Genomic DNA, 24178 nt, shown 5'->3' with positions numbered 1-24178 from the left:
AATCTGCTGCTATGACACTTAAACATAACATGTCTTTCGTTCTGTCAGGTTTCAGAGTTTTGAGTTTCAAAGTCACTCAGTCACATGATCACTATTGTGTTGATAATGACAAGGTAAGACTGAAAGATTGGACTCTTCAGACCAAATTCAGGCTTTTATCTCCATTTAATAGCTCGCAACTCATTTCCTAATTTTCTGAAAAGTGATTATGAACAAGATTTCATAGTTTCAGTAGTCTAAGACTAAGATTCTCTAATTGGTGTATACTACAGCAGTACACATATCAGTTCTTTATTTGTATGATTTGGTTTTTTTTTTTTTTTTTTTTTTTAATGTGATTAAAATGTGATGGGAGGAATGAAATTATTATTATTATTTACAAATCAGTATTATATGACATCCTTGTGAGTCTTCATAGGCAGTTTGGAGAATGGATAGAAAAGAGTATTAAATAATAACTATTATTTCTTTAAATTTCGGTAAATTGGGCACATTTTTGGCATTCATAATATAAAATCTACCTCAGTTCATGCAACAATTTAAGTGTTTCTTAAGCCTTACATTATTTGTGTATATTTTGAGTTGTATAAATTTACCCATAAAGTGTTTCATAGTACTGTAACTATAGTTTACACTAAAATACCATAGTTACTACAGTTATTGATACTGAAGGAATAAAGTATTATTACAGAATAGTAAATTATTATGGGATCTCATTAAAACAGTCTCAAAGAAGCTTCCAGAATGTGGTTCGTTTAGATTATGTTTCACTATAGTAACAATGGTATTTTGGCAGAACTATGGTTGCTATAGTATTTTTTTTATATGGGAGGTACTAAATGAGCTTTCCAGTTTTTCTTTGGACTGCAGCTTGTTCACTTCGGATCAGCTATATATGCACAAAAAACATCGATTTAAAGGAGTAAGTTACATTCTTGAAGTAAGTTTAGTTTTAAAAAACTAATTTGAGTGTCGCTGTTTTCCTTCCACAGTGAACGTACGTTAGATGTCATCCATGTAAAGGTGAGCTGTTTAAAGTATAGTTTTAAAGTAGTCAGGCAACATAAAGATAAAAGTCGATGTCATCATTTGTACTACAGAAAACAAGCTATATTGCACTGATCTATATATGATTTATCAGTGCTGTGAAGATTTTGTTTTCGTTAACGCACAGAATAGTTCATATGTGCGCTGAAATTGCGCAGAAAAGCAGACTGGTGTAAATACAAGCCACTTGACTGCAGTGACGTTGCATTACAGTGTTATGTGTGATATGAAACTTAACTTTTAATTAACGTTTATGTTTTAAGTTTAGGTCTTAAATTAAAAGGAAAGCTTATGTCCTGTTTGTGTTGTTAGATCGCATTTAAATGTCAATGCAACAAATGCCCGAAGAGAAAACAGTAAGTGCAAATGTAAAAGTGCCTTAACGAAATACTGTATCAAATTTTAAGATTTTTCAAATTGGCTTTTTTTTTTCTTTGCTGTTGTTTTGTATCAACAGTCATGTTAATGTATATATTGCCAAAGTATTGCAGTGGGGAAACAAAGAAAATGAAAGACTAAAATAATGTTTAATAAATAGACAAAAATAAAAGGCATGATCAACAGCTTGTATTTCTTCTCATTTTCTAGTCAATGCAGGCAGTACGTGTTGATGATGCAGGGAGACTGGATGTGAAACATGTCCCTCGGCCTGAACCCAAAGATGGGCAGCTCCTCATCAGAGTCGCCGCAACCGCTTTAAACAGAGCCGATCTTCTACAGGTGAACCACAAATCCTGCCAATATTTGTGCCCTGGACAAACTGAACCCTATTGATGGCTCATTTTAATTGACAGAAAAGGGGTGTTTACCCACCTCCCCCTGGAGAGAGTGAAATCTTGGGACTGGAGGCCAGCGGGGTGATCGCTGACATTGGTCCTGAGGTCAAGGGGAACTGGATGCTGGGAAGTAAAGTAATGGCTTTACTCGGAGGAGGCGGCTATGCAGAATATGTAGCTGTTCCAGAAGAACTCATCATGCCTGTCCCATCACACCTCGATCTTCACCAAGCCGCAGCTCTTCCTGAGGCCTGGCTGACTGCTTACCAACTTCTGCACTTCATAGGTAATAATGTCAGCTTGGTTCGCTTGTTAATTAAGTGTCCAAATGCTTTTTTAGACCGCTGTATTCCCATATGCCTTCTGTCCTTTTTAGCCAAAGTGAAACCGAATGAGACGGTGTTGATTCATGCTGGAGCAAGTGGAGTCGGTACCGCTGCCATTCAACTGGTTCGCTTATGTCGTGCGATTCCAGTAGTGACAACAGGAAGCCCTGAAAAGTTGAAATTTGCAGAGCAGATTGGAGCAGCTGTGGGAATCAATTACAAAGAGGAGGATTTCTCAGAAAAAGTACTTCAATTTACTGAAGGTCTGTCACTCTGGATGTGTTTATTAAATGGGTCACTGACAAATAAGGTTTTTAAAAGTGTGTAAAAAAAAAAAAAAAAAAAAAAAACGAATGGGGATATAATTAATTTTAAAGTTTTATTAAGTGTTAACAATGAGATTGTGTTTTTTATAATCAATTAACACTGCTTTTGTCATTTTTTAGGAGCTGGATAAAATTTGTCACCAAAAAATTCATTCGGTTTAACCAAAATTTTGGTATTACCAAATTACACTTTTGGTTATACTGAATGACGATATTTTCAAACAGTGCTAACAGGCTGATATCTAGTTAGCTAGCTAGTTAGTTTGCTGGCTAGCTAGCAAAAGGACAATAAAACATTTTATATTTGGTACAAGCTTTTAAAATATTACAACATTTTCCATGTTTTATAGCAGTTGTACCGAATGACCTGATGTTTCGGGACATGCGTATGAGCAAGTGAAAACATGAATTTTTCAGAGAGTTACTTTGCTTCATGACCATGTGGTCCTTTGCAGGTGTCTGAATGATGTCACATCCTGTCACATGATATTGACAGCATGACTTGATCCAAAATGGTCTCTTTATATTGGTTACTCCGAATGACATCAATTAAATAAATTTTTTCTTTCTCATAACAAAGCAATGACTTCTACACATAATTTTAATACCATTTTGCTCTGTGTTGATATATGATGTTATAAAATCATGCCAGAATAAAAAAATATATACATTTATTGCATTTTAAAATGTTTTAATCACAAAAGAAATGGCTTTATTGGCCTTTGGACGGTTAAACCGAATGACTTTTGATCCTTCAAAATCTTTAAAATACCTTTATATGTAGCAAAATATAATAACCTTTAATATAATATAACTTAATTATATATATAATTTAATATTTATAATATAATATAACCTTTTGGATTCATTAAAAGATATCTAATTGTACTACTTTGGATATCATATCTTTGTTTATTATTATTATTAAGGCCTTTGGACAAAAAAATGACCCGTCACGTCATTGACCCAAATATTAAAATTAATGCATTTAAAGGGATAGTTCACCCAAAAATTAAAAATCTGTAAATGTCATCATTTACTCACCCTCAAGTTATTCCAAACCTGTATGAATTTCTTTCTTCTGTTGAACACAAAATAAGATATTTGTAGAGAATGTTGGTAATCAAACAGTTGACGGTAGCCATTGACTTCCACAGTAGGAAAAAAATACCTACACTATGGTTAACAAATTCGGGTTACCAACATTATTTAAAATATTTACTTTGTGTTCAACAGAAGAGCGAAACTCATACAGGTTGGAACAACTTGAGGGTGAGTAAATGATGACAGAATTTTAATTTTTGGGTGAACTATCCCTTTAAATGATTTGTGTGTTTTTGTTTAGGTAAGGGAGCTGATGTGATTCTGGACTGCATTGGTGGATCTTTTTGGGAGAAGAACATTTGTAGCCTTGCAATGGATGGGCGATGGGTGCTTTATGGTGCATTGGGTGGTAAAACAGCAGATGGAGACTTGTTTGGCAAGCTTTTGAGGAAAAGAGGGCATCTCCTTTGCAGTCTCCTCAGAAACAGAAGTTTACAGGTAAGATGAGTTCAAATGAATAGTTCACCCCAAAATGGTCTGAGACATTCTGTCATTATTTATTCAAACTACCTCATGTCACTCCAACCTATAATGCTGTTCATTTTGGCCTGTTTTAACTCCTTTAATGATGTATAATTTTCAATTTGTGATATGCCTTGTATAAATGAGTGTGTTTTTATCTCTAGTATAAAGCAGAGCTTGTCAGGAGTTTCACCGAGCAGGTTTTGCCACACTTCCAGTCGACAGATCCTCCCTTGCGGCCTGTGATTGACAGCATGTTCAACATGGAAGATGTTGAAATGGCTCATCAACACATGGAGGCCAACAAGAATATTGGGAAAATAATTATCAAAATTGGAACCTCTTGATCATAGTATTATTATAGAATACATACAGTCAGTAACATCACCTGATCAGCCCCTGTGCAGCAGCATTGAGAATAACATCTATGCGTTAACATGCTGTAGAGCAACAATCAGCAGATCTGTCACTGTTTACGACCACTTACAAAACTGCTGGCAGTGTTAAATGTTGTACAGAAAGATTTGACAGCCTAAAATGTATGAGAGGAAAGCATACAGCTTCGGATGAAGAAAAGTTCCTATAATTAGATTGTGATCATATGTTGTAATCAGTTTAAATTTTCCTCATATCTGTTATTCCATTTAGATTTATTTCCTTTATTTCCTCATCCTCCTCCCATACCTGTAACAAATCCTTACCTAAAATGGAAGCCCTAAAATGATACTTACTAATTTTTTTTTTGTCCAGAATGCTTATATCATTTCATTTTGATTGTATTGTTCTTATTTTTAATGCACATTTTTTTGGAGATATTTTGTAATATTTCTTATTTTATTTACCTTTAAATTTTAATATATATAAGCACATCTTTCACTTAAATACAAAATAACTCTCCATTACTTGCATAACCCTGTTCAATTTTCTCTGAAAATAACATGATTTTTCATGACTCTTGCCACTAGATGGCCTTATAGCTCTATATGGAGCAAAGGAACTGTTCCCCTGGATTTCAAGTCAGTTTGCTGTTTTGTACAGTTTAATTGTACATTCAGGTATATTATTAGACAATTACAAAATAATTTTTGGAAATATTTGAGCACTTTTAGTTTTCATTTTTTTAATTTTGGTTGTTCTGCATTGTAAATGTGTTCAAATCCAACCACTTCATATCCGTGTGCAGTCTGCATTGTGACTGATTGATTTTTATTTAAAAAAAAAAAAAAAAACTTTGCCCCCGTTATATGACCCTCCATTCATTTTAATAGGAATTCCTAGGTGTGGGTGTGGGTGTGGTGTGTGTGTGTGTGTGTGTGTGTGTGTTCTGCTTTGGGGATGTTCTATAGTCTCATGTGTGAGTTTGTTCTGGATTTAGCCAGATTTATTTATTTATTTGTTTATTTTTGACAAAAAAAAAAAAAAAAAGGTTCCATTTTCCCCCATTTCTATTGAGGTCAAATTGATAAATATCCAAAAAAAATCTTACTTTGGCATTTTGCTACTAAATATTTCAAAATTATATATATATATATATATATATATATATATATATATATACACAGTTTTGGTCAGAATTATTGGCACCCTTGTAAAAAATATGATCAAAACTGACTATAAAAATAAACCTGCATTGTTTATCCTTTTGATATTTAATTCATAAAATTAGTAAAAATCTAACCTTTCATTGAAGGAAAAGAATTGAAAGTGTTGGGAAAATCACATTATGAAATAAATGTTTTTCTCCACAACACATTGGCCACAATTATTGGCACCCCTAGAATCTTTTATGAGTAAAATATCTCTGAAGTATATTCCCATTTATATTTACATTTTTTTAGCACACCAGGGTGATCATGAACATGAAATTGTCCAGCCATGACTTCCTGTTCCACAGGACTATAAACATGAGGAAACACAAAGGCCAAATTCCCGTAATCATTCACAATGAGTAAAACCAAAGAATATAGTTCTGATGTGCAGCAAAAGATTGTTGAGCTTCACAAAATAGAAAGTGGCTGTAAGAAAATAGCTAAAGCATTGAAAATCCCCATTTCCACCATCAGGGCAATAATTAAGAAGTTCTAATCAACTAAATATATTACAAATCTGCCTGGAAGAGGACGTGTGTCTAAATCGTCCAAATGCATGGTGAGGAGGAAAGTTTGAGTGGCCAAAGACTCTCCAAGGATCACAGCTGGAGAATTGCAGAGATTAGTTGAGTCTTGAGTCTCAGAAAGCCTAAATAAAATTATCAATCAGCACCTACATCCCCACAAGTTGTTCGGGAGGGTTTCAAGAAAAATCCTCTGCTCTCATCCAGAAACAATCTCCAGCATATTCAGTTGTCAGACAAGACTGGAACTTCAAACGGTACCGGCTTCTATGGTCAGATGAAATTAAAACAAGAGCTTTTTGGCAGCAAACCCACCAGATGGGTTTGGTGCACACATGGATAAAAAGTACCCCATGCCCACAGTTAAATATACTGCTGGATCTTTAATGGTGTGGGCCTATTTTTCTGCTGGAGGTCCTGGACATCTTGTTCAGATACACGGTATCATGGATTCTATCAAATACCAACAGATAAAAAATCTAAACCTGACCACTTCTGCTAGAAATCCAATAATGGGCCTTGGTTGGATCTTCCATCGGGACAATGATCCAAAACAAACATCAAAACCTACACAAAAATGTGTCAATGAGCACAAAATGAAGCTTCTGCCATGGCCGTCCCAGTCCACTGACCTGAACCCTATAGAAAATGAGTGGGGTGAACTGAAGAGAAGAAGCACCAACATGGAGCTGGGAATCAGAAGGATCTGTAGAGATTCTGCATGAAGGAATGGTCTCTGATCTCTTGTCAGGTGTTCTCCAAACTCATCAGGCATTATAGGTGAAGACTCAGAGCTGTTATCTTGGCAAAAGGAGGTTGCAAAAAGTATTGAATAAAAGGGTGCCAATAATTGTGGCCAACGTGTTTTGGAGAAAAACATTTATTTCATAATGTGATTTTTCCCCCACTTTCAATTCTTTTTCTTCAATTAAAGGTTAAATTTTTGCTAATTTTATGAATTAAAGATCAAAAGCATGCAGATTTATTTTCACAGTCACCTCTGATCATATTTACCAAGGGTGCCAATAATTCTGACCACAACTGTATATATATATATATATATATATATATATATATATATATATATATATATATTCATATTTTAAAATATTGTTTTTTATTATGTAATGATAACAGACGATCTCTAAAAAAAAAAAGTGTATTTTGACATGACATTTCAAGCAACATTTTCATAAATCTACAATTATTTTGCATTACCTCATATTAATAGTGAATGTAGTGGAATATTCGGACGTTAAATCGTACATGCCCTACTTTATTCATTTACACATGCAATTTTGAGTAATATAAAATATTTATGTTAAAATAAAAAAGACTATCTGTGGTATTTGTCAGCTCCCCAGATACACATGTCCTACTGTAATTGTAGCTACTTCTTTACACCTTGTTGGATTTTTGGTGCGCGAGATTTTATAGAGAGTCAGCCTGCTTTCACTATTTCAAGGCTGCTCTCCGGCAATGAGTTTTAGTACTTGACGTAAGAGAAACTTTATTTCCTACTTCCTGGTCTAAACTCTGCTCATGGTCAATGGATTAACTTTCTGTAAAAACGCTGTAAATATACTCAGATATGAATACATACGCAACTTTATCAAACATCGACTTCAGCATCTCTTCTTAAACGGTAAGTGATCGATTTCATTAATCGGTAGAGCATGATCTCAGTCAGGTTATGATCTCTGACAGGCCTGAGCTCAAATTTGCGTTAATGAGCTGAAAATGAAAATATGGCCAAGGTAATACTGCTGGCTTAAATACAGCGATATAGAAATTCAAAAATAGTCCTTCTGATGATGAATTAGCTCTGTGGATATTTAAATATTTTTAATGTCTTAATAAATAATATTGAAATGTTACGTGTGTATTTTTTCACTATACAGTGGCCCTGTTTGCACTCACTTTATGTATGAATGTCATTATTACTTATTTGGTGTTTTGGTGATTTTTAGTCGATGTATGAAGTCAGTTCTGAACTTCACAGGTGTAATTAAATCACCTACACAATCACGAAGTGTACTTGTGCTGTTTTTGGTAACACTTTTACAATAAGGTTCTATTTGTTAACATGAACTAACAATGTAAAATACTTTAAAACCATTTAGTCTTAATGTTTATTTAATTTACTAATACATTATTAAATATTAAATATTATAATATTATTTAATGGACCTGAGCTAACATGAACTAACAATGAACATTATAAACATTAAGAAAATAAATACTGTTAACACATTAACCAATGGGACTTTATTGGAAAGTGTTAACCTACAGTGACATTCAGACATTTTTACATTGCCAGTGTCCTGATTTTCTGTTATTAATAGAAATAACAGAAGAGTAATAGAAAGGAAAACTAAAAGTGACTCATGCCACTTCTGATCTTCAGTGTTTATAGCAGAATTTAACAATGACAGATGCAAGCCGTCCTCAACGCAAGCTGTCCAGAGCTGGAGAGAGTTTATACAAGACATTAGGCCTGGAAAAAGGAGCGTCACCTGACGATATTAAGAAAGCGTACCGGTATGTTCTTTAAATAATGCAACTCTTTTGTTCAATTATTATTGAAAATGATCCAAATATGTTTAGCTAATCGAAAAAAGTATTGCTTCATAATCAGTTTGATAAATAGCTCATGTCAATACAGCTCATATTGCTGAAAGGCTTTGTTTCATAAATCCTTATCATAAGGAAACTGGCATTGAAGTATCATCCTGACAAGAACCCCAACAACCCAGAAGCAGCAGAAAAGTTCAAAGAGATCAACAATGCCAACACCATCCTCCATGACGAAACCAAAAGACAGATCTACGACCAGTATGGCTCCATGGGCCTCTACATCGCAGACCAGTTCGGAGAGGACAGCGTTAAATACTATTTCCTCATGAACAAGTGCTGGTTTAAGGTGAGTCCTTTGTGTGCATGCAAATCTGTCTGTGCTCTTTGCTTTTAGTTATTCACCTATATGCATTGGTACTGTATATGATACAGCACATGATCACTATAATAATCCTTTTTTTGGTTTGTTGATCCATGTTCAGACGCTCCTTACGTTAGGAATAGTCTTCACATGCTGCTGCTGCTTTTGCTGCTGTTGTTTCTGCTGTGGTAAATGCGGCGGTTCAGAGCACGATGAAGAGTTTCATTATATGGATCCAGATGAGCTGGCGGCGGAGATGTCAGAGGAGCAGAACAGAGGTGAGGAGCAGTCATGTTTTCAGGTCTGGAATTTGTAAAATTTCCCAGCATCCATCTGGGCCTGCTTAAAGGATTAGTTCACCCAAAAATGAAAAATATCCATGTCAAAAATATCTTAATTTGTGTTCTGAAGACGGTCTTAGGGGTTTGAAATGACATGAGGGTGAGTAATTAATGACAGAAATTTCATTTTTGGGTGAACTAACCCTTTAATAAATGCCTTCTGAAGCAAAGCGATGGGTTTTTGTAAGAAAAATTTCCATATTTAGAACTTTATAAACTATAATCACTGGCTTCTGTATCACTGGAATGCGTTTACGAGAGAGCCGAGTTCTGGCGGAAGGGTGATGTCGATTGTACATCGATTCTTGATCGATACAATGAATCTGGATCGATCCTGATATATTCTCTCTCTAATCGATTCTGAGCTTAGTTTTAACAGCAGATTGCACTCTAGGCTAGTTTTTAACCGCACACTCTCAACTGCTCGCGAAAAGTTCAGAATAGATTTGAGAGAGAATTGCGATACATCAGAAATTATCAGAATCGCTCCAGATTCTTTGTATTGCGAATCGAGATTTGATGTATTGTCCCAGCCCTAGTGACCTCTGACCCGACGTATGATGTAGGCGTAGTGTAAGCCTAGGTGAGAATAGACGCCTTTCGCAAAAACCACATAACTCTCTTATGAACGCGTGTATGGCCGCTGCTGAAAGCCAGTGATTATAGTTTATTGTGGATGGATGCGATTTTTGGAGCTTCAAAAACTCAGACACTATTCAATGCCAGTACAAAGCTGGGAAGAACCAGGATATTATTTAATATAACTCCGATTGTGTTCGGCTGAAAGAACAAAGTCACATACACATAGGATGGCTTGAGGGTAAGTAAATTATGGGATAATTTTCATTTTTGGGTGAACTATTCCTTTAAGAACAATTGTTATTAATTGTTATAGTACATTGTAACTTATTTATACATAGCCTACCACTGTATTATTTGTGATTCACAGGCAATGACACAGTAATAACAGGACAGCCTATTCCCGGTCCAGCACCTGCAGATTCAGGTGAACATTTATTCTTTTTTTATATATAAAAGTTTAAAAGTTTGGGGTCAGTAAACATTGAAAAAATGTACTGACCCAAATGTTACTATATAAAATAGTGGAAAAAAAAAAAAAAAAAAAAAAAATAAAAAAAATAAATATATATATAAAACTTAGTATTATATACTTTTGTTAGTGTATATATATATATATATATATATATATATATATATATATATATATATATATATATATATTATTAGTTAGTATTATATAGTAATTCTAAATTATATTTAATTTTATATATATAATATTTATATAAAATTAAATATAATTTAGAATTAATATATAATTTTATATATATATGTTTTATTATTTTTACTTGTACGTGACCAGAACAGACCGGAACGCATGCAAGCTACAGCGACTGAAGTGACAAACGACCATCTTGTCACTTAGAGGTGTTGTAGGGATGTTTTTGATGCGTGAGATCCAAACAAAATGCTTCCAGTCCAATACTGCATTCATCAAATTTATTTATTTATTAAATTTATTTATTGTGCAAAGAGGTTAGAAAGTAGACTCATATGTACAACTCTAGCATGAAAGATTACAAAGATGTTTACATGGGTTGTAACTCGTGCCGAGAGATTGCTCAAAACTGCATGTGTGTCGAATGCCTGTGCATGCGTACAAGTCAAATAAAGTATATTTTCCAAGGCTGTGTATTCGACTGTGCGCGTACACTAGCGTACGCATAAAAAAACGAAGTATACCCAGGGCTTTAGTGTCATTATTCAGCTCAGTTCAGTTCAGATTTTCAAATCAGTGCAGTTAAATCAATAATATATTATCTATTCATTATGTTTTAAACCCCACATTTTTTGAAGGTGACATGCTAATTTTTTTTAAATGCTGTAAATAAAATACTAATTCAGTATTTTTAGTTTTTTTAATTAATTATTAAAATACTGTGAAGAAAGGGACTACTCATCCATCATTGCTCCTGCTAATATCACTATTACACAATGATTCTTGTTTTGTTGGTCCTGATATTACTGGATTTCTTTTTTTTTTGTGTTGTTCAACAGGACACCCTGTGTTTGTTGGAATGCCCATTCCTGAAAAGTCAGGTGAATATCAGCATCAGTAATTACAGTAATTAGCATTAGCACATCATATTCTGTGTGATGTTTGGATAAAATACTTTTTTGGCTACAAAATGGCAGGACAGTTGAGATTTTGAGGGTTGCAGTGAAATGCTGATAGTCTGTGTTCTCCTGCAGATGGAGACACTGCTATACTGATCACAAATAAATAGAGCAAACACCTACCTGAAGATCGCCTCGTCCCCGTTTCAGCGTTAAGGATGAAGAAATGAGGACACTGCTGTTTCACTGTCAGTCCACACGGTCTCTGTGCAGTAAGTGTGGATCATTTGATGTCCACGCATAATGCTATGTTTACATCATTTATAATTTCCTTTGGTTTGCTTGATTTTTATTGCAAAGACACTTTTTCTAATGCTTCTCTGATGAGGAACGCAGATCAGATGCAGCCCTTTAAATGACATCTAGAGTACAATCAAACATATACATCCTTGTGTAAAAACGTTGCCAAATTACCTGATCTAATAAAATAAGAATCTGCTTTTTTTTTTAACCAGATTTATTGGTTTGCTCGATTTTTTTAATTTATCTTTTCCAGTGAGAACTGATTTATGCACTTTCTGTGCTGTACGTCACAATAATTTTTAAGAACACAAAGCCTTTGGAACCTTTATTAATAGTGTATTTGTACCATGTGAAGTTGTTAAGGATCTAATAGAGTGATAACAAATAAATCCAGCAGTTCTTTCTTATTTGTATGTACATAAACATTGACATTTTATGTGGTTTATTTTGTCACTGTTTCAATCAAACTTTGAAATAACCATTTTAAGATATATGATCATTTAATATGATATTAATCTTTTAAAAGTTTCAAATGAATGTATAAAAATGATCATTATGCCATATGATCAATTAGGGCAGGGGTTCAGGTACGGTCTGTCCCGCTGAGTTCAAAGGACCACTGAAATTTTTCCATGCAGGAGCTGGTAATTTAAAGATTAATATTTTGTTGCTGTTGTGGTAATATTGCACGGCCTCAGGGATGGTTTTGTCTGAGATTCTGTTTGTATATCTTTGTTTTTGTTTATAATTGTAATGGTTGGCAAATGACTGCTGCTGCAATATTAATATTATGACGAAATATGAAAGATTAATAAATATAGTTGATTCTTGTATCTACTCAAGCTTTCAGTGTGAGTTTGTTCATGTGAATTTGCTCTCTTTAGACATCTTTAGAGCAGTGAAAATGCTATATGTGCACATCTGTTATCCAAACCCTCCAATCGTTTTTCCCACTTTATCTCTAGTTTTGGAAAAGTGACCTTGATGAAAAGGTTTCACTGCACCGACTCATTTTTCCCAGCATGTTATCGCAGCAGCGTGTGAAACAGCGTATGGCATAAAACTTACTGGAAACTTAAAGTTTAACATTAGTTCATCTTAAAAGTTTTAGAGATTCTAATGCATGCTTTTTAAAACAATCTGCCCTGTAAATTACAAGCACTATTTATTTGGAATTTACTATTTGGAAGGATTTTTTGTAAATGGTCTCCATGGTGAATTTGGAGAAAGTCCAGCTGAGCAAGCAGAACAAAACCTTGACAGACTCACTTGAACTTTCGGCGTAAGTATTTCAAACGCCATCAATCAATCAACCATTCTGCTGTTATTCGAACTGTTCGATCTCGATTTCTTCATTCTGTTTTGATTCTTTCCTCTAGTCTGCTGGATAATTCAGACAATGAATACCTCAGCACTCAGTCTGAGTGTAAACGTGACACACAAGCTTTTCATTGTCACAGCCTGAAAGACACAAGCTTGAAGCACCAGGACAAAACACAAGCCCGGAGAAAGTTACTCATCACATGTGTTGTGTGCTTGATCTTCATGATCGGAGAAGTCATTGGTGAGAATAAAAAAAGGCATGCACAGTTTAAAGAACCTAATCCGCTCATTGCAAAAATGCAGTTGACTACAAAATTGATACTACATGACATACTGTTACATACTGTGACAGATGTTATTATCTTCTTTCCATTATCTGTGAATCAATATCTGTAGCAGGTCATGGGTGGTACTGTCTTGACTTTCTGTTGTTCTCGTAGGTGGATACGCTGCTCACAGTCTCGCTATAATGACTGATGCTGCTCATCTTCTCACTGACTTTGGCAGCGTTTTGATCAGTCTCTTCTCGCTGTGGATTTCCTCCAGACCACCTTCCAAACATCTGACCTTTGGATGGCATCGATCAGGTGTGTGTGTGTGTGTGTCCTTTAGTCTGTAGTATATATAGGGTACAACGGGGCTAAAGGCGCTGCGGGGCAAAAGAGCGACGTGAGCGACGAACTGCTTCCTCACTCTCAGCCACACCCTCATTTGCCACGGGCAGGGAGCTTGCATTTCGCCTCCCTGCCCCATCCACCGCCTCTACTTTGAGATGCTCTGTGCCCAGGGGTGTAGCTATCATTTCAGAACTGAGGGGACTGAATTGATAGATTTTATTTTTTTCTCATCTCTTGCTTTTCGTTTGAAATCAATTTGCTTGTAATAAGAAATCAAATACACTGCTGAACAATAACCAATTTCTAATATTTTTTCCCTATATTTTATGACAATTTTATGATTGGTTTACGACAAGATATGAACCATATCTTGTCGCAATGGTGTGTTCATTGTTTTCACGTTTCATCAGTCAATACGTTTCTGCATTTTATTCAGCTGCTGCTACAGCGATTAGCTGATTTACTTCTATGAAACCGCTTTGGACATTCTGCGACCACTAAGCCCTCCAAGAAGAAGACACCTAAGCGAAAGAGCGCCCTCCGGCTTCCAGTATGAATGAAACATCTATTACACGAGAGTGAGCGCTCCATATATGTTTAGGTCGCCTCATTTTAGTTAAGAATAAAATGACAAATCATGCATAGACTATCTTGTCTCTTTGAATTTAAATCAATATTTATTCACGTTGGACTCTATGTGAACACACTTGCCCAAAAATGCGCGGGGGACGAAATTACGTTTTATTAAAAGACATGGGTGTTTTCTACACCCATGTCTGTGCCTCAGTGCCTCAGGTTCAGCAGCGTCCTGTTCACTTTGGTGAAGGATGCAATAGAGCCTGTCCCTCCAGCTGAGATGAAGTCAGGAGTCCGTACTTCATAGTATTCAAAAAAGGCAGCAGATCTGCGTGTCTTGAATCGGGCCCTTCACAAGCTCCCGTTAAAGATGCTCATGCTGAACGCATTCCTCACGTGCTTTTGCTCCCAGTATTGGTTCACAGCGATCGACATGAAGGACGCGTACTTTCATGTCTCAATTCTCCCTCAACAGACCATTTCTGCACTTTGCGTTTGAGGGTCGAGCATACCAGTACAAGGTCCTCCCCTTCGGGCTGTCCCTGTCTCCCCGCGTCTTTACCAAAGTCGTGGAAGGTGCCCTTGCCCCGCTCAGGGAGGTGGGCATTTGCATTCTCAACTATCTGAACTAACTGAATACGTACTGAACTGCCTGAATACATACACGCGGAAAACAGCGGTTCCACTGAAGCAATTTCAGAGGCTCCTGGGGCATATGGCATCCGCAGCCGTGGTCACGGCGCTTGGATTGTTGCATATGAGACCGCTTCAGCACTGGCTACACAGCCGAATCCCGAGATGGGCATGGCACCATGGCACGCTCTGTGTGGTCATCACACCGAGCTGTTGCTGTACATTCAGCCCAAGGTCGGACCTTGGTTTTCTACAGGCCGGGGTGCCCTTAGAACAAGTGTCCAGGCATGTTGTTGTTACGACAGATACCTCCACCACCGCGGGGTGCCGTATGCAATGGGCATGCTGCTTCGGGCTCCTGGACAGGACCCCAGCTTCAGTGGCATATCAATTGCCTCAAGTTGCTAGCAGTACTCCTTGCCCTGCGCCGGTTTCGACTGCTGCTGCACGACAAGCATGTACTGGTCCAGACAGACAATACATCGACCATAGCGTACATCAACCATCAAGGTGGTCTATACTCCCGTTGCATGTCGCAACTCACCCTCCATCTCCTCCTTTGGAGTCAGCGGCAACTCAGGTCGCTGCGCGCCATTTACATCCCGGACAAGCTCAATCGTGCGGCCGATGCACTCTCACGACAGCTCACGTTCCTGGGAGAATGGAGACTCCACCCCCAGGCGGTCCAGCAGATTTGGAGCCAATTCGGGGATGCACAGGTAGACCTGTTTGCCTCCCAGGAGTCCGCTCACTGCCAGTTGTTTTATTCTCTGACTGAGGGGACCCTCTGCACGGATGCACTGGCAGACAGCTGGCCCCGGGGCCTACGCAAATATGCATTTCCCCCAGTGAGCCTTCTCGCACAGACCTTGTGCAAGGTCAGGGAGGAAGAGGAGCAGGTCTTTCTGGCCCAACTAGACCTGGGCTGGATTTCCCGATAACGTTGTCTCTTAGCGCGGTACGAAGACTCTAAAGGTAGACCTTAACTGAAGATAAACCATTTCTAGGCGTATTCCCCTGAACTATACCGTAGGAGGCTGCTTAAGATACACCTTCTTAAGTGCGACGTTACCAGGTGCTGTCCATGGCAGTGGTGCTGAATTGGTTGATATCGATGGCTCGAGAACCGATAATTCACTCTATACAGGGGCTGCTTCACTGCGTTATGTGAGAAACGGTGATCTTTATAAAAGAAGCACTTCAGAAGTAGAAAATGCATTTATCAGGACTCATGGGATGGAAATTGCAAACTAAATCTAAATTGTAATTTATCTATAGTCTGGGGGCTCTATAGGCCTATTCTAGCTGAGCCCCCAGCGTGAGTTTAAGGCGACCGATATTTTGAACATAATTATATAATGTATTAATTCCTTGGCGATGCGTCATGCAGCTGGCAAATATGTATGTAATGTGTTTATATCGTTTTTCCTTTTTTATTCAAAATATTCACAAACTTGTTAACTATACCACAAATTTTATGATATACAGTCAGGTCCATAAATATTGGGACATTGACACAATTCTAATCTTTTTGGCTCTATACACCACCACAATGGATTTGAAATGAAACAAACAAGATGCAGACTTTCAGCTTTAATTTGAGGGTATTTACATCCAAATCAGGTGAACGGTGTAGGAATTACAATAGTTTGTATATGTGCCTCCCACTTTTTAAGGGACCAAAAATAATGGGACAATTGGCTGCTCAGCTGTTCCATGGCCAGGTGTGTGTTATTCCCTCATTATCCCATTTACAAGGAGCAGATAAAAGGTTCAGAGTTCATTTCAAGTGTGCTATTTGCATTTGGAAACTGTTGCTGTCAACTCTCCATATGAGATCCAAAGAGCTGTCACTATCAGTGAAGCAAGCCATCATTAGGCTGAAAAAACAAAACAAACCCATCAGAGAGATAGCAAAAACTTTAGGTGTGGCCAAATCAACTGTTTGGAACATCCTTAAAAAGAAAGAACGCACCGGTGAGCTCAGCAACACCAAAAGACCCGGAAGACCACGGAAAACAACTGTGGTGGATGACCGAAGAATTCTTTCCCTGGTGAAGAAAACACCCTTCACAACAGTTGGCCAGATCAAGAACACTCTCCAGGAGGTAGGTGTATGTGTGTCAAAGTCAACAATCAAGAGAAGACTTCACCAGAGTGAATACAGAGGGTTCACCACAAGATGTAAACCATTGGTGAGCCTCAAAAACAGGAAGGCCAGATTAGAGTTTGCCAAACAACATCTAAAAAAGCCTTCACAGTTCTGGAACAACATCCTATGGACAGATGAGACCAAGATCAACTTGTACCAGAGTGATGGGAAGAGAAGAGTATGGAGAAGGAAAGGAACTGCTCATGATCCAAAGCATACCACCTCATCAGTGAAGCATGGTGGTGGTAGTGTCATGGCGTGGGCATGTATGGCTGCCAATGGAACTGGTTCTCTTGTATTTATTGATGATGTGACTGCTGACAAAAGCAGCAGGATGAATTCTGAAGTGTTTCGGGCAATATTATCTGCTCATATTCAGCCAAATGCTTCAGAACTCATTGGACGGCGCTTCACAGTGCAGATGGACAATGACCCGAAGCATACTGCGAAAGCAACCAAAGAGTGGGAAAGAAGTGGAATGTTATGCAAAGGCCAAGTCAATCACCTGACCTGAATCCAATTGAGCATGCATTTCACTTGCTGAAGACAAACCTGAAGGGAAAATGCCCCAAGAACAAGCAGGAACTGAAGACAGTTGCAGTGGAGGCCTGGCAGAGCATCACCAGGGATGAAACCCAGCGTCTGGTGATGTCTATGCGTTCCAGACTTCAGGCTGTAATTGACTGCAAAGGATTTGCAACCAAGTATTAAAAAGTGAAAGTTTGATTTATGATTGTTAATCTGTCCCATTACTTTTGGTCCCTTAAAAAGTGGGAGGCACATATACAAACTGTTGTAATTCCTACACTGTTCACCTGATTTGGATGTAAATACCCTCAAATTAAAGCTAAAAGTCTGCAGTTAAAGCACATCTTGTTTGTTTCATTTCAAATCTATTGTGGTGGTGTATAGATCCAAAAAGATTAGAATTGTGTCGATGTCCAAATATTTATGGACCTGACTGTATATATATATATATATATATATATGTATATTATTTCTCCATATCTTTTTAGATAACTGGTATCAATCTCAGACAGGTTTGTTAAATAGATTGCCAGGTCTACTTAGGTAAATGGAAACCGTACTTCAAGAAGTTGTTCCACATTATTAAGCAAGTCACAGTTTTCATGCAATGTGGGGAGGAAGAAAGATCTTAATGAAGATTAAAAACGTGAAATGGTGCAATGTTATGCAAAAGGCAAGAAAACAACTAATATTGTGTGAAAACTGAATGGAGATCAAACTATCTTAAGATTTGTGAGTAATTTACAGCACAAGAGAACTTGGTCAGGTAAAGGCTTATTAAGGAAAGTTTCTGTCAAACAAGTTCATTGTATTAAAGGAAAGCTATATATAAAAAAAGCCACTGTTGAGCAGCAAACAGGTATTTGAAGCTTCTGGAGTCTCAAGAACCTCTCCATGCAGGCTGGCAATTGTGCATAAAGTTTCATTTCAGCCACCTCTAACAAAAGCTCACAAAGAGAAACATTTACAGTGGGTGTAGAAATACATTTCTACACAACAGGTATTTTTTTGCAGCATGGGATAGTGCATTGTCCTGAATGAAAATGCTTTTATTTCAGAAGGCACTATCCTTCTTATACCATAACAGAAAACAGTCAGTTATAAATTCCACATATCTTGCTGAAGTCATTTTGAAACCCGCAGAGACGGCACCTTCATGTATTTCTTAACCCAATGTAGATGTTTCACTTTGTGAGCTTTGGTTAGTAGTGGCTGAAATGAAACTTTATGCAATTGCCAGCCTGCATGGAGAGGTTCTTAAGACTACAGAGACACCAGCAGCTTCAAATAAATGTATATTATAAAATGTATATATATATATATATATATATATATATATATTTATTTATGTTTTTTGAAAGTCACCAAGGCTAACACGTGAAATATTATTAAAATGTAAAAAAAACTGTTTTGTTTGATGAATAGAAAGTTCAAAAGAACAGCATTTAGTTGAAATAAAAATCTTTTGTAAAATAATAAATGTCTTTATACTGTCACTTTTGATCAATTTAATGCATCCTTACTGAATAAAAGTATTATTTTTTAAAAAAAAAGTTTCAAACAGTTTCAAATATGTGAAGCAGCTCAACCGTTTTCAAAACTGATAATATTTAGAACTGTTTCTTGAGCGTCAAATCAGCATATTAGAATGATTTCTGAAGGATCATGTGACACTGAAGACTGGAGTAATGATGCTGAAAATTCTGCTTTGCATCACAGGAAAAAATTTAATTTTTAAATGTATTAAAACAAAACATTTATTTTAAATTGTAATAATATTTTCACAATATTACTGTTTTTAATTTTTTTTTTAAATCAAATAAATGCAGCCTTGGTGAGCAGAAAAGTTTTCTTTAAAAAAAAATCAAAATCAAAACTATTCCAAACTTTTGACTGATAGTGTATATTGTTACTAATGTTTTATTCCTTTCTTCAGAATTACATTTGATAACTATGCCAACTGTTCCAAATGTGTTTCTGTCATTTGTTTTGTCCAGAGGTTTTAGGGGCTCTTCTATCTGTTCTGTCCATCTGGACTGTGACGGTGGTTCTTGTTTTCATTGCTGTTCAGAGGATCATCAGTGATGATTATGAGATACACAGTGATGTCATGATAATCACAGCTGGATGTGCTGTAGCACTCAACATCTTGTGAGTGATGTTATTTGATTTCATTAGTGGTGTTTAAGTCAATCATCACTATTACAAGTGTTCATACTCATGGTTGGGTAAGGAAGAAACACTAACTATAAATGTTAAACGTTGGCATGAAGCTCATTCTACACCATTTGTGCGATAAACATGAATGATTTCGGCAATTGTGTATTGCATTGCGCCACTTACTTTTCTTACGCACTTCAAAAAATTATTTTCTTCCTCAGTCTTTTTGTCTTGTTTTTCAGTAAAATATCTAAACATTCTTAAATCAAGATACATTTACTTGAGAAGCAAATTGATTTAAGATACAAAGTTTTGTTTTCTGAAAAATGTATCAATTAAGTGAGTTTATGCTTAAAACAAGAAAATCTATCAATGGGGTCAGAAAAATAAACATAAATCAAAAGATAAACAAGATTATTTTTCTGACCCCGTTAAGCATTTTTATGGTTAAACTCACTTCATTTTGATAATTGTTTCAGAAAACATGTAAATATATCTTGATTTAAGACTAGATATTTGGAATGGAAAACAAGACAAAAATACTAAGTAAGAAAAATCTTTTTTGTTGTTGTTGTTTCCATCAGTTTGGCTTTTATTCTCCACCAGTCTCCGGTTCATCACTCTCACAGCTCTCTCAGTGTCTCGGGTCATTCTCACGGCCTCACAGAAGAGCACAGAAACACCAGCGTGAGGGCTGCTTTTATTCACGTGCTGGGAGATTTACTGCAAAGTTTAGGCGTGCTGCTGGCTGCCGTGATCATCTACTTCAGGGTTAGTATCATTACTATTACTGGCACATAAATTCTCAGACTTTAACTTTTATGGACATTTAGTCAGATTAATAAATGTGTGAATGTAATTAATCAGATCAGTGTGTCTCAAATGCTGCAGGGTTGTTTCTCCTCACTATCACTAACTCCTCTTCATCATTTGAGCTCAATATGTTTGAATCACCTGGAGTTTTGATTTTTAGTGGATGCATGAAGTCTGTTGTCTTTAAGTCCACACAGAAGAACACAGGCATAGATTGTCGTATTTGTATCAACATGATCCTCTAAGCTAAAATCGTTCTGTCAAATAAATGCCACTTTTTTTTATATTTCATTATCTAATGCAGAGGTTCCCAAACTTTTTGTCAACCTCTGTGACAAAATATTTACTTGAGGTACTCCCTAAGATTTTAAGTTAAAATTTCAATAATTGAACAACATATTTCTATGTTCACGGTTCTGTGACATTGGTTAACGAGCAAACAGAGTGTATCGCTTACCTGGGCCGGGCCCACACCGAGGCTGCGCTCACAGAGACCAGCTGTTGAGTCTCGCACTGCTGCACTCGCGGATCGCTTTTTTTAAGGAAAGTGATCCTGTCTCGCACACTCTCCCATTCTCTTCCCCTTTCGAGCCGAGGCGAAGGAAAAAGTTGAGCCGCGGGGCTGAGCAACCGGGCTACAGCGAGCTCACGTTGGCCCAGCACCTGTGTATGACGACACTATGTCTCTGAAGCGGAGGACTGGGCAAACTCCCCCAACCACCACCCGCAGCCGCCTCGACAAATGGTTCCTGCAGCCGGGGCGCCATCAACAGGCCCCATGACAGTGGCCAGCCCGTTCTTCCCAGAAGTCCACGAAGAACTGGTAAAGTCATAGCATGCCCCCTACTCAGCATGTGTCCATTATTCCTCTTTGTCTGCTTTCACCTCCGTCGACAGCACTGAAAAAAATGGGTATTTTACACCATACAAAACTAAACAGCTTATCTAAGCCATGCAGGACTAAATCAACCTTCGCAGACAGAGCGTACACCACAAACGGCCCTGCATACAATAGCGGCTCTTCAGGTCTACCAGTCCAAACTTCTCTGTGCCATGGATGAGTCTGTACCTGATCCAGCAGCGTTCAAAAATTCCATCAAAAATTTGACCGACCTCGCCCTGCGTCCCACTAAGTCTACACCCAAGAGCTTGGTCGAGCCATGGACAAATTTGTGGTCCTCGAGTGCCACCTTTGGCTTAATATAACAGAGATCAAGAATGCCGACAAGACAGCTCTCCTTGACTCTTCCGTCTCTCCTTTGGGTCTTTCCCGGAAGGTGATGAATACAATCTCTGAGACAAGGGCACCTTCTTCCAGGTGCCTATACACCCCAAAATGGTCTATTTTTTCTGGCTTGTGTTCAGCCTCGAATGTAGAATCTTGCGGGAACGCATCAATACTTTCATGTCTACAAGAGGTGCTGATGCACCCCGTCCACGCTCAAGGTATTGGTGGCAGCTATTGCAGTGTACCACGTTCCTATAACTGGCCAATCCATTGGGAAAAACGACTTGGAGCACACAAAACATTGAACTGCTCACAACGGCCAACCTTCTGCCTCTCTTGCTAAAGACTGCCCTTCTGCTAGCTTTGGCATCGGTCAAGCGAGTTGGCAATTTGCAGGCTGTTTCACTGGACAAATCTTGCCTCAAGCTTGCCTCAACCTAATGTCAGTAAAGTTGTCCTTAAACCAAGAAGAGGCTATGTGCCTAAGATGATTTCCACACCCTTCAGAGTGCAGGTTAAAACACTCTCTGCTCTCCCCTCCACAGAGGATGAGCAGGTGCCACACCCACCCTGACTGGTCGGGGCCCTTAAGGGTGTATACATTGAGCACTCTAGCCAGTTCCGGCAGTCAGAGCAGCTACTTGTGTGCTTTGGAGGACACTCGAATCGGCTGCCAGTTACGAAGCAGAGACTCACTGGGCTTGCAGTGCCCTATAGGGATGAGGGCCCACTCCACCAGAGGAATGGCCTCCTCTTGGGCTTGGTCTAGCAGAGTGTCCATTGCCGATATTTGTGCGATATCCTCATCAGGAGTCTGCCATCAGTTCTGTACATGATTGGAATCCCCTGTGGCAGCTCTTCACCATTAAGGTGGAGTATGGCAGCAATGAAGATGGCAAACAGAGTGGGTGCAATGATGCATCTCTGTTTGACTGCCGTTTCCGCCGTGAAAGACTCTACTCGGAGTCGCCATTGCTGATCACCCGTGACTGACTGGCCCCAGGTGTGTTGTGGCAAGTTGGAGCTAAACTCTGCAGGACAGTGGCCCTCCAGGACTGAGTTTAGACACCCCTGCTATGGTGGAAAGTTATTTTTTAGAGTTTTAAAATGAAAAAATGGTTCTTTAAAAAATGTTCACTGAAAGGTTCTTTGAGGAATCAAAATGGTTCTTTTATGGCATCATTTTAAAAATCCCCTTGTGGAACCTTTATTTTTAAGAGAGTATGTGCAAATATTTTTTGAACAGCTGCATATGCAATAAAAAATTTTTCTACAACTTTGGTTTCTTTGTCCTAACAGCCTGAATGGAAAATAGCAGATCCAATTTGTACTTTTCTGTTTTCAATACTTGTGGTTGGAACAACATTCACCATCTTGAAAGACATATTCAAAATACTCATGGAAGGCAAGTGACTGGTTGATCTGCATATGATCATAAATACCAAAAATCTTGACACAATAAGCTAATAGTTCATGTTTTATCTGAAGGAGTCCCACATGGTGTTGACTTTGACTCAGTGAATGACGTTTTACTGGCAGTGGGTGGAGTCAAATCTACACACAGCCTGCACATGTGGTCTCTAACCACAAGCGAAACGCATCTCTCCGTTCATGCAGTCATAGGTAAAACATAAGCAAATTCAAATGCTTCTCCAAAAATGGCTGTTTAACCCAAACAAATGATTTAATTTCCAGATGAACAAACCAACCCACAGACTGTGCTGATGAACATGACCAAACTACTCCAGACGGAATATGGATTCAGAAATATCACCATTCAAACAGAGTCTTACTGCTTACAGTGCCAGGACCTGATGGACTGACATAGGATTTTAGCTTCTTGTTAAACAGGCTGCATGTATAATACATGTATATGAATATACATTTTTACAATAAATGTTAGTTTTTCTAAGGCACACGTTTTGTCATTAAGGGACAATACTGTGCACTTTAAAAGAAAGAATAACATGCTATTTTTTTGGACACAAACTGTGATATGTTTGTCAGCAATATTTGTTTATCAAACAATGTGGTCAAAATTTTAATGAAAATCACTGTTCCAAAACCAGCATAAGCCTCTTCTCTTTTTGTTTTCCATGGAAGAAAGAAAACCATATGGGTTTAAAACATAGACTGTAAAAAAAGATGGACTTCAGAAAAATGAAGCTTTAGAACGACATGAGCGTTCAGTACAATAACAGATGACAGTTCAAACAATGACAGATTTTTAAACATTTTCCAGTGAATTAGATCACAAAATAAACAAAAATATATGC

At 37.6% G+C, this 24178-nt stretch overlaps 3 protein-coding genes across 11 annotated transcripts; all 3 read left to right on the top strand.

The window, feature by feature from the left end:
• The first annotated feature begins 90 nt into the window (after positions 1-90).
• On the top strand, positions 91-4940 carry tp53i3 (tumor protein p53 inducible protein 3). 9 transcript variants are annotated; one of them, XM_051868381.1, is made up of 7 exons: positions 91-113; positions 993-1023; positions 1636-1767; positions 1842-2109; positions 2200-2412; positions 3821-4017; positions 4206-4940. In XM_051868381.1, the coding sequence occupies exons 1-7, from the start codon at positions 106-108 to the stop codon at positions 4386-4388; spliced, it is 1032 nt and encodes a 343-aa protein (XP_051724341.1). In that variant the 5' UTR covers positions 91-105; the 3' UTR covers positions 4389-4940. The 9 variants fall into 9 exon arrangements, with proteins under 9 accessions (XP_051724341.1, XP_051724339.1, XP_051724338.1 ...); XM_051868380.1 differs by lacking the exon at positions 91-113 and adding an exon at positions 825-922; XM_051868386.1 differs by lacking the exon at positions 91-113 and adding an exon at positions 1360-1403 and having other exon boundaries at positions 853-1023.
• Positions 4941-7574: 2634 nt separating this feature from the next.
• On the top strand, positions 7575-12709 carry dnajc5gb (DnaJ (Hsp40) homolog, subfamily C, member 5 gamma b). The gene is made up of 7 exons (XM_051867409.1): positions 7575-7799; positions 8562-8695; positions 8864-9077; positions 9214-9370; positions 10383-10439; positions 11510-11551; positions 11705-12709. The coding sequence occupies exons 2-7, from the start codon at positions 8583-8585 to the stop codon at positions 11737-11739; spliced, it is 618 nt and encodes a 205-aa protein (XP_051723369.1). The 5' UTR covers positions 7575-7799; positions 8562-8582; the 3' UTR covers positions 11740-12709.
• Positions 12710-12817: 108 nt separating this feature from the next.
• On the top strand, positions 12818-23970 carry LOC127498257 (zinc transporter 2-like). Its single transcript, XM_051867405.1, has 8 exons — positions 12818-13154; positions 13252-13436; positions 13636-13782; positions 19699-19852; positions 20446-20632; positions 23202-23307; positions 23391-23525; positions 23598-23970. The coding sequence occupies exons 1-8, from the start codon at positions 13075-13077 to the stop codon at positions 23723-23725; spliced, it is 1122 nt and encodes a 373-aa protein (XP_051723365.1). The 5' UTR covers positions 12818-13074; the 3' UTR covers positions 23726-23970.
• The last annotated feature ends 208 nt before the right edge of the window (positions 23971-24178 follow it).

This window comes from Ctenopharyngodon idella, chromosome 17 (assembly GCF_019924925.1).
Source record: "Ctenopharyngodon idella isolate HZGC_01 chromosome 17, HZGC01, whole genome shotgun sequence".
In the NCBI taxonomy this organism is placed as follows: Eukaryota; Metazoa; Chordata; class Actinopteri; order Cypriniformes; family Xenocyprididae; genus Ctenopharyngodon; species Ctenopharyngodon idella.
This window is presented reverse-complemented; position numbering and strand designations above follow the sequence as displayed.